This window comes from Squalius cephalus (assembly GCF_949319135.1).
Source record: "Squalius cephalus genome assembly, chromosome: 23".
NCBI lineage: Eukaryota > Metazoa > Chordata > Actinopteri > Cypriniformes > Leuciscidae > Squalius > Squalius cephalus.
Window position 1 is genome coordinate 18,851,449 of NC_137144.1, and position 14,857 is coordinate 18,866,305.

General features: G+C 36.4%; 1 protein-coding gene across 4 annotated transcripts; it reads left to right on the forward strand.

Moving 5' to 3' along the window:
* Positions 1-346: 346 nt before the first annotated feature.
* On the forward strand, positions 347-14,666 carry ccdc73 (coiled-coil domain containing 73). Of its 4 annotated transcripts, XM_079858686.1 has the most exons (22): positions 511-626; positions 2,140-2,218; positions 2,315-2,452; positions 4,354-4,425; positions 4,586-4,657; positions 4,738-4,773; positions 4,918-4,992; positions 5,927-5,965; positions 6,433-6,568; positions 6,928-7,007; positions 7,092-7,220; positions 7,295-7,354; positions 7,839-7,943; positions 8,531-8,641; positions 8,807-8,947; positions 9,115-9,268; positions 9,449-10,732; positions 10,823-10,941; positions 11,626-11,916; positions 12,087-12,133; positions 13,958-14,044; positions 14,140-14,666. In XM_079858686.1, exons 2-19 carry the CDS (start codon positions 2,177-2,179, stop codon positions 11,890-11,892), a joined length of 3,060 nt encoding a protein of 1,019 aa, XP_079714812.1. In that variant the 5' UTR covers positions 511-626; positions 2,140-2,176; the 3' UTR covers positions 11,893-11,916; positions 12,087-12,133; positions 13,958-14,044; positions 14,140-14,666. The 4 variants fall into 4 exon arrangements, with proteins under 4 accessions (XP_079714811.1, XP_079714812.1, XP_079714810.1 ...); XM_079858685.1 differs by lacking the exon at positions 511-626 and adding an exon at positions 347-412 and having other exon boundaries at positions 11,626-12,133; XM_079858684.1 differs by having other exon boundaries at positions 11,626-12,133.
* Positions 14,667-14,857: the final 191 nt, after the last annotated feature.

Below are 14,857 nucleotides of genomic sequence, written 5' to 3' on the forward strand. Positions count from 1 at the left end.
TTCTTGAGTATTTTAATATCGGAGGCTATAAAATCATGATTCCGATAAAAAATTAATAAAATTCATTTTAGCTTTCGTCTAGTAATTCTACATTAAATCCAACTCAAATTAAGATATTTATATATTACGCATAAACAAATTAAATACTGGGCCCTGTTCGAATATTTTGCTATATTTCGCTTTTTTTTATTCTTATGTCATAAACTAAAAATATACAAATACAAAAATGTCATCAAAAATGGTATGTACAAGCAGAGACAATTTATATGGTACAAGTCAACGGGACAAAAGAAAGATCTGCTCTTGTGAGATACAGTGGGAAGGGAAGAGCTTTCTCTCGTCGTCACACACTGTACACTAGGTGGCAGCAAAGGCAACTTTTCTTTTACCGCCTGAATTGATGACGACACAGGTAGGGTGAAGTGATTTAAAACAATTCTGGAAAATAATTAATAAATCCGCATTATTTGCTGTTTAACATCTTTAATGATTATGTTTGAGAGGAAAGTGTACAGAAATCGCATGATTTATTATTATTTTGTTAGATATATCGTTATCCTTGACTAAACCTCAACCACATCAAATCCAGTCAGTGCGGCTAAGTTAACATTAACGGAGTCGCTGAGGTCTGTTTACAGTATTATTTTTTTCTTCAAAATTATGCTTAGTATGCTTATTAAACAACCATTAATTTTCACTAACTACTTGCAGCGTTTCTCATCAACTGTTTAGTCACTTGTGAGGAGAAATAACTAATAAATAAATGTTGTGATAGTTTAGCTTGTGCTTAGCTTACCAACACATTTGTAAAGTGCACAAATTGCTATTTAGCATTTCAAGAATATGCTATTTTTATTTTCTATAGGCATAAAAACATGTTTATATTCTATTCAGACTATAACATTAATTTGCCATGGCAGCGTTAATTAAAATAGGTTATGGTGAAATGCTAGTTACCGCGGTCGAAATTAAAATGTAATTTATATATATATATAAAATATGAATAACGTTACTCTTAATAAAATGACTTAAAAATCACGAAAGGCTGCTTACACTGTTTGAAGTAGATCTAAGTTACTATTGTAAATTAAAATATAAATTTTCCCAAAACTGTGCTAACCATGGTTATTTCTTGTTTACCATGGCAGAATATTGCTTAATAACTCAGAACAATGTTATTCTGGGGTTAAAAGTCTTCTCAGACATTAAATCCAGATTTCTCTCTTGTAAATTTGATCAGCTGAGGTCAAAGGTTAAATCTGACCGTTGCAGATTTTCACCTGAAGTCCCGACCGCTGCCATTCACATTTACAGATCAGTGGTTATGTGAGTCAGTTTACAAACAGTAATATGGACATCACACCGCAGACAGGGAATTATCCCATTTTATGGATGGTGTCCTTTTAATTTTGCCTTTCATGGCTTATAAAGTTGTTTAATATCTGCTGAGGTGAATCAGCGGAGGAAGCGAATAAAGACATTGGCCCTCCAGGTCATTTGTGATAGTAGCAAATTCTAACGGGATCATTTAATTCCTGCACATGATTGATATATCAGCAGCGACTAAATGGACGAAAGCCTTTCTTCTATTAAAACACCGGGCAGAATGAAGCCCTCCCACTTTCCAAGTCAGTCATGATGATGGCGATACAGTGGACCAAGCACAGATCAAATTAAATATCTTATATAATTCCTTCTGAATGACAGAGCCATCTGTCCATCCGGTGTTATGGCCCTGACCCCTATTAGCCTACACTCTTACCATGGCGCCATTTTCACCTTGATAGGTTCGAGATGGGATTTAAAAAGCTTATTTTGATGCAATTGCATGATCTTTGTCTACAGTAGCGCTTTTTATATTCTTATGAGGCAAAATTTATGTAGTGGCAGTTGTTTTTGTCATATGCCATACTATAAAACCAATAGTTCCAGCTCTAAATTCTGATTGGATGATCCCTGTTAAGAGTCGCGCAGTTGATTCCCAACAGCAAACGGCCTACAGTTGAGCTAAAATACTGTATTATTGGGCAGACGAAAGTTTATTTTGATCATTTTTATGTCATTTTTTTATTGAACACTGGTTTATTTAACCATATTGTTGCTGTTTTAAAAAGCAAAAACACCAGATTTGATCTGTAGGTTCTGTTTAGGTGCTTAAAGTCTTTCCCCAAGTGCAATGGAGTTGAGCGTAGAGTCCGGAACAGAGCTTTTCTCCTTGGTAAGTGGAAATATTCCAAAGCAGAATGATGTGTTTTAAATGATACACAAATAAAGCTCCAAGATTTACACACACTCCTGCTGTTTTTGCCTGTAGATGGAAGATGATGGTGCTCTCTGTCAACCGAAGACCTCAAACATTGGCGTAGAGAATGATGGCCGTACCATCTCAGTGCAAGTACTGGAATTTAAAACAAGTCTCCTGGAGGCGGTTGAGGAGTTGTATATTCACAGGGTATGGTGTCTTACTTTCACCTCGGTTTTCTGATTAGATAAAATGTGTGGTCACACTTTAGTTTAGGGTCCAATTCTCACTATTAACTACGACTTTTGCTTCAGTAAAATCATAATTACTGCTTATTAATAGTTGGCAAGGTAGTTGTTAAGTTGAGGTATTGGGTAGGATTAAGGAATATATAGAATATGATCATGCAGAATAAGACCACAGATTAATATGTGCTTTATAAGTACTAATAAACAGCCAATATCCTAGTAATATGCATGCTAATATGCAAACTAAAGTGCCTAAACTAAAGTGTTTCTAAATGTGTAAAACTGGAAAAGGGGCAGTTTTGCTAGATAAGACAAAGTTAGGGATGCAAGGTTGGAGGTAACAATGATGTTTATTGCATTGTTGTTGTTTTTTTAAAGGTTTTTGTTGTTGTATTACCATTAGTATCCTGCTAGGCTCAGCAATTAAAGACAATTCTTTTAATTGATTACCTAATGAGATAAAGACAAAAATAATAAAACCTCAGTGTTACCTTTGATTGGCTTCCCACCCTGTTTATTTATTTAGTTAGTTGGTATTTATCTCATTTATCTTTACTTATAATATTAATACATATTTTCTTCTTTGTTTTTATTAACATTTAAATAGTGCAATAACTATGATAGAAAGCAATGAAATAATACACTCTAAATAATATTTAAAATGACTGAGTTAACCTAACTAAACTGAGTAATTTTATAAGCGTCAGATCAGGTAGAAACTAATTACATAATATAATTTGCGCACAAATTATTCTCTTGGCTGAGAAATTTTCGTAATAGTCTTAACCTACTTATTGAGCAATCGCAAACAAATATCAGCCCTCTAAAAGGCTGCTAAATGACATCTCAGTGTATTAGGACTGTCAGCCTATTAGTATCCCAATGACATCAAGGTTCTCGTGAGGAACTGAGGAATGTAATTTTGTGTGAGGAGGAGTGCCATGAGCGTTCAGAAGAACTTAAAGCGAGCAGCACTTTCTGTCCATCTGGACATAAGCCAGCAGAAGTTACACTTACATTAGAATGGGGTCATGCAGCAGGACCTGACAAATTCACATATTTGCTTGCATGACTGGTACCCTCGAGCAAAGCACTTAAAACCCGACGCTGGACATGTTTAAAGGTTGTACGAGCAAAAATAAACAATTGTATCTCTCATGTTTTACTGTTATTATGATGTTGGTGAGGAACAAAGGCATTAAATCAATGTGATCCTCAGGCATGCCATTAAACTAACACTTTGTAGTTCTCTGGTTTATAGGGCCGGGGTTAAGATGGAGGATTTCCTGCCAGACAAACGCGCTCAGCTGAATGCAGTCACTTCTTGTGTTCTTTTAAGAGAGTGCAAAGCGTGTTCCATTAAAATGACTGTATTAGCTTGGGATGTTGTCAGTCGTTTTGCCAGACACAGGAAATTCGTTCAGATGCCGAATTGTCCTGATGCATTACACATGTTTTTCTCTCTCTCATTGTTTTATTAGATTTAATGCATCTAATCACATATGTGATCAGTCTCTGTCCTGAAAGATTAATATGACCCACCAATTTTAGTGCTCTTTTTTATTTTTTTACCTGCAAACCCCATTTATTCAATTTATTGTCCGTCTGCGAAACGTTAACAGCTTTGCAAGTAGCACACTTTATTAGGAAAATGTAAATAAACTCCTACACGCACATAAAAGCCACTATGCCGAAAACCATTGACCGAAACCTGCAGTACTGGATGACAATGATGGCTTTATATGCTAAAATCTCCTCTCTTATGTTCAGATACCTGCACATAATGTAATCTATTCCTTTCTTGTGAATTTATTCATTATTGATGATTAATAAAATGGTGTTTTGTTGACATTTTGGATACAGGATGCTGAAACAAGATATGAGGAGCAGATTTGTAAACTTGTGCTGGAGAAACAGGAGTTAGAATGGCAAAAGGTTTGTTAGGAATGATAAAAATACTGTTGTTTTTCCACTAACTTCCCAAGATTCCACTGTTAAACATTTTTAGGAACTGACTGAGCATTTATAGAAACAAAACTATTTATATTGATAAAGTTTATGTCCATATTAATGGTTTATTCTTATATTTTTGCAGGAGACCTTACAAAGTCAGAATTCGAAAATGTCAACTGAAAATTCAGAATCACTTGCTGCTGTAAAAAAACAGGTATGATATCACACTCAATCTATGTATGCAAGATTTTATATAGACACACAAATATAGAAATTATTTTGTCTAATTTAAAGTTTCAGGCCCAAATCCAAAGAATTGAGGGAGAAAAGGTTAGTTGCTTTATATTTCTATTTCAATCTGTGCTATGATTTATGTTCTTATCAATATTTTTATTTATTCTTTAACTATTAAAAAAAAAAATACTTTAAAATAAATTAATCATCACTTGACTAAATATGAATGACCTCTTTAAGGGTAAAAACCAGCTGGCTGCTGAACTGAAAGACAAAGAGATCATCAGTCTCAAGGAAGAACTAAAACTGCTGCAGGTACACATAATCAATACAATAACAACACATGACAAGATCTTCTGTACTTTGCTTTTGGGACATATATCTAAAACAGTGGGAAAATCCATCTCACCGCTGACCTTTTGAGTGGGGGTCTGTGTAGGTCTATTTGGTGTTGTCAGATAAATGATGTCACATGGGTGATGTATGCTTTCTCCTACGGTTCATCACACCCTCGGTTCAACCGTACGATTAGCCAATAAAGGCCCTTGTTACCCTTTTATTTGGTAATGGTAATCTGAGCAATTTGATTCGTATATAAACACAGCAATTATTGTGATGTATTCTTGAACACCACATCACTTGTCTAAGACAGATGATTTACAGAATTATGGAAGTTGTTAAGTCCCCCTGTGGTGAAAATCAAGCTTTTAATGTTGTTTAAATGTCAATGTGCTTTAAGACAAACCATGTGCAAATTTATAAGTCAACAATATTGCTCCTTAAAGTATTTCTCCTTAAAACTGCAGTGAACCAAAGACAGTCTCAAAAACACGGTTTGAAATCGCTGGTATTTCTGACATCACAAACTACCTTGTAACCAATCAAGTCAACGTGTGATCTCAGTGACTGTGAGTGGAGGCAAGGCTAATTTGCATATTCATAGATCCGAGAGTCTATGAGTTACATGTAACTATGTAGAGTTACATTCATGCAATTTTAAGGCATGAAGATTAACATTTTTGACTACAGGGGGACTTTAAATTATTAACATAGTCTGTGGTGAGAAGCAATACAATTAGTATAATATTATACTTATAATATTAATAGTAAATAACAGGTTATTCTAGGCTTTGCTCTTAATAATGTGGCTTTTCCTTTCATTTTTATTCAAATGGTTTAATATAGTATTAAAATAATAAAATGACAAAAAAATACACTGAAACCACTTTCTTTTACTACTGTCTTGCAGTTGCTCAGGTACAGTTTGGAGAAGAAATTAAGCGAGCTGGTAAGGATTTCCAATTATATAAATTGTTGACAGAGGCAAGTGGGAGTGGGAAGAATTAAAGAGGAGGAACTGAGAGGGAGAGCGGATCATCAGGAGTAACGGATAGGGAGGGCGTGACACGTGAACCGCCAGCGCCGCTGTGAAAATACCACTATTAAAATATTTTATATCAGAGCCTCGCTCTGTTTAACCTTTCAATGGCGGAGAGGGGAATCAGTTTGATACAGACAATCAAACAGTAACGGGCTGCGCTTCGCATAAAAGCCCCTCAGGCATGTTTGGAAGTTGACTCCTTATCTAGCAGAAAGGAGCACTCAGCCGAGATGTTAAACAAAGGTCTTCAAACTCTCCGATGCAGTATATATTCATGGTCTGCCCTTGCCGAGAAGAAGAACTGTTATTACTTGTACATGCGAATTGGGATATTCCTCTTCGAAGGGAGGACAATGTGTTTTTAAACTTTACAGGAGCAAAAGTTGCAGCTGCAGACACAAACGAAAGACAGCCACCTGAATCAGTTGGGAGAAGTGGAGAGGCGTTTCGCCGCCCTCTCCAGACAGTGTGCCATGGTCAGACAGGCCCATCAGAAACTTGAACAAAATGGTATGACTGTTATAACTGACAAACATCGTCCTAGTGAGACATTTAATTAAAATGAAACTTCAGTTTATGTTGAGTCAGGGTTTAAACCTGATTATCTTTTGCCTTCAAACTCTATTATCGCTATTTATGCAAAGCAATGATAGTCACTGCTAAAAACATTGGGCTTGTATGTATTCTGGTATTCATAATCTTTCTTCTTTCACTCTGGACAGATTTGATGTTTAAAAAAACTCCTTTGCTTTGCATCAGTGAATTGATTTGTCATTCTGTGGACATGAATTATTTGGCCTTTGTAGGTGAATGCTAAATGAAAGCCTGTGTAGCAATGCCAAGCTTTTTAAATCTTTTTTTTTTTTTAGTTGAAGAGGCCATGCGAATTAATAAAAAACTCACATCCATCAATGAGAAACAAGAATCTACGATTAAAGCCTTAAAAGAGGTAAAAGAAAGATTTGCTTTGAAGTTAGGAGAAGTGCTCCATCACTGCATCACAAATTTTTGCCCTGTTTTACTTCACATTTAGGATTTGGCGAGACTCAACAAAGAGTTGGTTACATTCAAAGTGTCATCGGTCTGCAGACCTGGAGAGGAACGTTTACAGAATGTTCTAAAAGAACAAGAGTTTCAACAACTTCAGCAGAGACTCTTTGTGGTAGAATCTCTTTACATTTGTTAATAGCAAAAGATGATACCAGGATGTTTTTAAATGTAATATTTTTTTTTTAGGAAACAGAACTTAACCAAAAACTGAGAAATGAGACCGCCACAGAGAGGGCAGAGAAGCAGGTAAGCTCCTCAGAAAGAAATCTGGACCTTTTTTGTGTGATACAAAAAGTTTCTTTTTCAAAACTCTTCACATAGTGAGCACAAAAGCAGTCTCTGTGGGCTAAACTGTGGATCATTTATCATTGCTTTGGTACGAAATGCATTTAATGACTTCTTTCAATTTACTTGATTTGAGATATGTATGAAGTGTTTTGGTAGTTTCAGTTTCATGTGAAATGAATTGCTGTGCCAGGATGAAAGTTGGTTTGGAGAACTGTGTGAAGAGTCTTGAAAAAGTGGCGTGTGTGTATAGTGCTTGTAAACCCTACGTTATGGGGACATTTTTGGTCCACATGAGAAAAACAGCTTATAAATCATGGGTATGGTTAAATGATGGGTAGGGTTAGGGGATAGAATATACAGTTTGTACAGTATAAAAATCATTATGTCTATGGAAAGTCCCCATAAAATGTGTAAACCCAATGTGTGTGTGTGTGTGTGTCAGGAGGTATTGAGATCCCTCCAGCACAATCAGAGATTGCTGCATACACAGACAGAAGCTCTGAGCCGAGCAGAGCAGGAGCTCTGCAGACTCCATGTGGAATATCAGGTCTGCAACTATTTTTAAATGTTTTTATTTTAATTTTTTGTACAAATTATAGGTTTTTCCCCCATAGACACCTACATTTTTGTACTATCTGTATTTACACACTACATTTTTTTTAAAATATCATTAACCTTTCATTTAATAATAAAATAAATAAAAAAGACAATTAACTGGATCCAGTAGATAAACACATCTAGTATACACAAAATAAAAATGCAAAATCTGATTAATCTGAAAATGATAATCTTAATAAGGTATAAATATGCAGAAGTAAACAATGGTCACCTAGTACTCATAAACTTGATTGAGTGAGCTGAAAATCACTTTTGCACATTTACAACACACAAAGTGCAACTCAATAATAGTAAGTGTGTTTAATGACCGTTTACAGCCTCCTTCTCTTTTATTCCCTCCATTCCTCTATTTAATTCACTTAGTCATTCACTGATTAAAACCATTATTAACATGACAAAAGCCAACTGATTTGTATTGGCCTCTCCATCTGTTTGGAATTTTCTGTCCAGGTTAAATAAACACATAAAAATTTATTATTGCATTAAAAATTTTCTGGGTGATTAATTTCATTGCAGATCCTTAAAACAGAACATGAATTGAACCAAGAGAGGACTAAAGAAAGAGACAACAGCATTGCTCGTCTGAGAGATGAATACCAAAATTCTAAACTAACTTGGAAAAAAGAGGTGATGGCAAGTTCTACAAATCATCACTGTTCTGCTAAAGAAAGAGCGGGAACTGTGATTTCTTTTAAAACCATTTGCTGTTGTTAAATTTATATATACATTTTTTAATTAATTAATTTTTTAAATGGAATGGAATAAAAAATAATAATATTGGTGTTCTCACAGATTCTGCAATTGCAAATGTCAATGGAGGCAAATCAGGAAGAGCTGAGAGTGGTAAAACAAGCATATAATCAACTCCAGGAACAGCACAAAGCGCTGTCTATTTCTGCAGTCCATAAGGTCAAAGACCGTCATAACTCTGAGGTGGGATGATTACATATAGATTCAGAACCAGTGATTGTTTAATAAGCATGTAGATTAGGTATTGTACATTGATAAATAGGTCTAAACCTCACCATTTTTGAAGAGGCATTTGACAATATTTGTGTTAAATGATTGAATTATAATCTGACTGTGATCTTTTATTACAGATTGCCCTAAAAGATCAAGAAAATTCTCTTGGTACAACATCTAACGAGATTAACCTTGTGAAGGAGAGCAGTCTCCATAAAGATCTTGAGGACAGTCTTATTAGTCCTCATGATAACCGTGAACCAACAAGTCACCCTGATAAAGACATACCAGGTAAGAAAGAATGCAAAGTTGTCTTCTCCAGGCAAGCTTGGCGCCACTATAACTAATAGTTTTATACAGAATGATGTGAAGTGCAGGGAGGTGGTTACTAGAGTCTCTTTATCAAGAAAGCCTACATGTACTTCTCATTTTTCTCTCATAATGATGCATGCATTTAATTTCCTTACACAGATGAAAGTATTGAGTCTCAGAAGGATAGAAAAGATGGCCACTCTGATAACAACAAGGAACTTGACATTTTCATGCAGGTAGATAGAATAGTACCTGTACTCTCACCATCGGTTTCAACCGATGGGTCTGATAACATCTCAAGACCTGAGGACGTTAATCTCAAGACAAATCAACTTTCAAAGTTGTGTGATGAAACAAAAACGGGTGTCAGTGAAAGTGAGCCAGTCTCCAATACAGTTGATAAAGGATGCCCCTCAAACCCAGCCCAAAGTGACACAGACAGTCGTCTCGCTGAGCTATCAGGGCCTGAAACCAGGTCTGTTTATGGCGTAGACGGAGACCCTTTGGCTTTGGAACCGAAAGATAGACCGCTGGAGCAGAATCTGTGTATTTCTGAAGTGACTGAATCCCAGACATCAGATAAACACATGGACAGCCAGGGATATGCTACATCTCTGTCTAAAGAATACAAAGACCACCAGACTGCCATACCTGAATTTATCCACAGTGTTTCACAACAGGAAAGTCAAACAACTGCAGAGAGACTTGCAGAAGAAAAAACTGCAAATTCAAATACTCAAGACACAGTTGTCTTTTACGACAAAACGAACATTACAGAAGGTTTGATTGTCGCCCAGCCAAGTCTATGCCACAAACCTGCATATGAGGAGCCTGAAACCACTTTTGATAGTGCAAGTGCCACAACATCTTTAGATACACACCTTGATGAGTCCAAAGATCAGTTCTCACCACCTGAATTGATCTGTGAACCTTTGCAAAGCCGGGTTTCCCAAGCTGATGACTCGACTGAAACAAGCCTCTATAATGTGGTCAGTGAAGTGGAATCTAAACAGTTGCCTCATGTTGATCAGACCACTTCAGTGACTGCAGTTGACACAGTGGAGGTCATACCAGAAAATAATGCTCAAAAAGAGGATGGGACTTTTCTTTCACAACCATTGAAAGCGCAACATATTGAACTGGGTGTTTCTTCTGAAGAAGCCAAGATCACAAACTCTGACCAAGATGCTTCTTCTCCTGGGTCTACAACAGCAAATGACCAATCAGATGTTGACCAGGAGAGCATTTCAATGGGAGATACTTCAAACCATTCTGGAAATAGTAGATATGAGTCATCCTTTGCATGGGAGACTTTCATAAAAGGGAAAAAGAAGCCACATCCAACATCAACCTCAAGAACTGAGCTGTGGTCCTCTGGATTTCAAGAGCTTGTTTCTCCATTATGTGCTCCCCTTTTTATGAAGGATAAATTGGCAAAAAGAGGCATGTCTTGTTATGTTAATAGAGTATGTTCAATAATAAGAATCAATATCTGACCACAATAAATGTAAAATTTAAATCCTATTTTCACAGCCGTAATGAAGACACCTGAAAGATTGGAAACTCCAAGCAATCGTCCCCACCAAAAGAACGACTGTCAAGGAGAGTGGAATGCAATCAGGCAGTCTTTTTCTCAAATGTTACTGGAGAAAGTAAGTTTACAAACACAGGCCCGTGAAGAATCTAGTGAGTTAACGCTGTAGAACACGCTGAGTGCCCAAAGACAACTTCCATTCCCAGAAGTATTTCAGCAGGGTGAAATGGCAGCATTTTTCTCAATTAAATGTTGATAGAAAACAGCAGGACAAAAGCCTGCGAGTATAAATCACAAAAATGAAGCCTAACTCCAAAGGGAGCTAAGATGCTAATAGGGAATAAACCAGAGATCGTTTTGCAGTCTGTTGTTTTCAGTAACATGGTTATCTGGTTTCAACTATGTTTTATGCTGGACTACTCAAATGAAATCAATCAAAATGGATGTTTTTACTTTTTTACATGTTTTTTTTTTACAAGTGGAGTTTTGCCTCCATGAGTTACAAAGCAAAATAAAGTTTTGAAGTATATATTTTAAATAAAATAAGAAATACATAAAATACATGCAAAAACTATATAAGAATATCAGCATTTTTTAAACTATTTAAATGTATTAATTTATGTAATTTTGAGACACACTCAATGTGCTCGTTTCTCTTTTTTGTTTTTTTCTTAAAAAACTTAACATGATGACAGTAGACCAAATTTGGTGGATTTCACTTTTCATTGCTATTAATACGTCCATAAGAATTAAATCAAGGTAGTGTCATGGCACTTTTATGACCCACTTTATTTTCCCGCAGGAGAATCAAGTTCTTATCTCCTACAGCTCGCCTCCGAGTGGCAGTCCAGTCTCTTCTTCTGTGGGTAATGGGCTGCGACAAGACTGCACTCCTACAGTTCCTCCTCCCAAACTCCAGAGCCTGGAGAAACAGACCCGGCCTATGGCATCTAGTTCTGAAGAAAAAGAGGAATGGAAACAATCTGACATAATGGCCCAAATTGCAAAAATCGAGGAATTTATGTCATCTGAAGGTTTAACGCCTCAAAAAAGACGCAAAATTGATTGATATGGATAGGAAAGGAAGACGTTGGTAATGTTGCTGTTGTATTCAAATGTTTCAAATGTGTTTGCTTAGATATATTTCTTACCCTCCATCTGATTTAATGCAGTAAATATGATATTTGTGTTCATTGTTAATATATTTCCAAATAATTTAACTGAATAAATGTTCATTATTACAAACAGCTTTACTTTTTGCAGACTTTCTTAAAATAGTAAAGCATCATGTTAACCCATCGCTAAACAATGTAAGTGTTACACATAAAACCTGTTAATTATGCTGCACAAGCTAATTAACACTCATTACTCCCAGGCTAGCATGCTCATTCCTCAGAGGGCATTTAATGACCAAACATTGCTAATTTACATTTGGTACACAAACTGTGGCCAACTATAACTTGGGATAATTAAAATACACAAGTAAGAAGAATCAATTAGCACATATCAAGCCAAATTAACAAATGCAAATGAGTCTGCCATTAAGTTTATGTCCTTGGTAAATAGGCTGTGGGGACCGTGTGGACACATGTTAGGGCAATAAGATGACAAAATAAAATGTGTTGCATATGGCGGCATTGGTCACAATGAAAGTGGATACTTTGGTTGATCCACATGAGCTGTTTTTAAAACAAGGTTTTTTAAAATTATTATTTAAAAAAAAAAATATATGACAGATGTTGTCATCTGCAGAGCTTATTTTGTTTATTTTTTTAGCGTTAACATGGTTTATGCTATAATGCGACTTATACTAGCCCATCCGGTAATATTTAATAAGCTATATTTTAGGAAAATAAACCAGATGAGTTTCCATCTCAAATTAACATGCCTCACAAAAACAGTTCGCCTAGTACTAAAATCATCCAGCAGAAAGCAAATGCGCACCTCCTGATGAAATCGCAAGGTCCCTCAGAGGTTCACCTTAATACACTTACTCATTATTAATATGTCAAAATGTTAATGTCCTCGTAAAGAAATCTTATGCGTTTCAGCCACTGTGCCAGCAGTACTGACCCTTATCCTTAGAAGGAGTGGGCAATATGGAGAGCGTAATTTTAATACACACACTGGATTATGAAGTGGCAGTCCTTTGAAACAGTCAATTACACTTGAGCGCGGGAGGGCCCTAGTGTTAATTACTAGTCGGTTTTATATAGTGTGTAAATACAGAGCCTGCTGACATTCACATTCCATCACCATGTCCTGACTGCCACAGCAAATTAGCCTGACCCGTCTGTATGCGCACTGCTAGGCCGCTGTGTGTTCGTTTAACTTTAGAACAACATTCAGCGCAAACAAGTTCACTTCTGTTTATAGGGGTTGCTGTCGCTTCATGTTAAGGCCACTGTGCTTTGCTTCATTTCTGCACCCTGATTTAGAAATGATAAAGAATTTAATGGTGCTGGGTCAGTACCTCTTAATAATCTTCCATTTCTGAACATTCCATTGCCAGATGATGAGATAATTTCAATAATTACATTTATAACAATTCTTGCGAAAGAATGCCATATTTTGTTCATCAATATTTATGAAATACTACTGACAAAATGCTTAATGGTTATCTTAAACTACACACTCTCATATTAAAAACAAGCCAGTAACTACCCTGATATAAGTATCACAGTTTTACAGTGCATATGTTTAAATTAACTAAAAAGAACCAACTAATTTGAATCATTTTGGGAATGGAACACTGGATTCATTATATTTTACTAAAAAGAACTGACTCGTTAAAATCATTCATTCAGAAGTTGGCCTACACTGAGTTTAGTTTATGTTTTTGACTCATTGGAATAATTTGTTTGGTAATGTGACTAAACTGGTTGCACTGTATTTGCTTAATTCACTAAAAAGAACTAACTCGTTAGACTCATTACAATCCATTGTTGTTAAAATTGTCCTACCAGTTTTCTCTTTCAGTTGTAATTACGTTAGGGTTTTTAAAGCCCTAAAGGTGATAAAAGAGTGCACCAAACCAGGCACGAATATATATTTACATTTAACTTTTTGCAAGCCCAAGACCTTCCTTTAAAAAAAAAAAAAAAAGACAGTGCTGTCTTGTTCTCCCTCTACAGCTGTGAATCACCTACACTCTGGCCTTCTCATCTTACCTCAAATTGAGAGACGAGCAGATAATCTTCGCCTTCCCACTACTGTCAAAGGTCAGCAGAGTTTAAAGTTCACCATCCACATCATTTATATGGCCTTAAATTAGCCCAAACCCAAAGTTCTGACTGCTCCTCTCTCTTTCAACCAGTTGTTAATCTTCTCGTCGAACTACGAATCCAGTGAGAAATAGGAATGCTCAGCGGACGGCTGTTTTGATTGAATTATACCCCTCAAGGACCACCATGGCAGGCCCATACGCTTTTAATTCTGAAGAGACAAGAAGCGATCACATGGGTACACGGTACTCCCCATACGTGGAGTATTTTATCCCCACCTATATATCTGTTCAGCCGGCAATGTGCACCTCTTAAAGGATGAGCCATTTCGGGCTGTGATGGCTGGGGGGTGGTGGGGCGATCAGGAGCCCTATCTTAACCCACATGCCGTCCTGCATTAGCCATGTCCCTATTGAGGTGTCAGCCCATAAGTCTTACTCAGTGGGATGTCACAGCCAGATGATGGAGAGCGCTTCTTCACTCCAGGGAATCTTGTAAAACTTGCATGCCCCCAGTCTCTACTCCCAGTCCGGCCTCCTCCTCGACACGGCCTCCCCTTGTGCTAAATCAGAACTAGTGAATGATACACTGAGATCCATTAAGCCACAAATGTATTTAGTTACGAACTTTTAAAGAGTTTTGCAAGGGTCTTGGTTGAAGTATACACTCAGAAAACTCATAAAAGTTATGTGGTTAAGGGTTTTTTTCACAATCAAGCTAGGTGTAGTGAAACAAAAACAAAAAATATTTTAGTGATTATAATCACACTTTATGGTTCTAAATATTTATGTACAAATACACGAATACAGC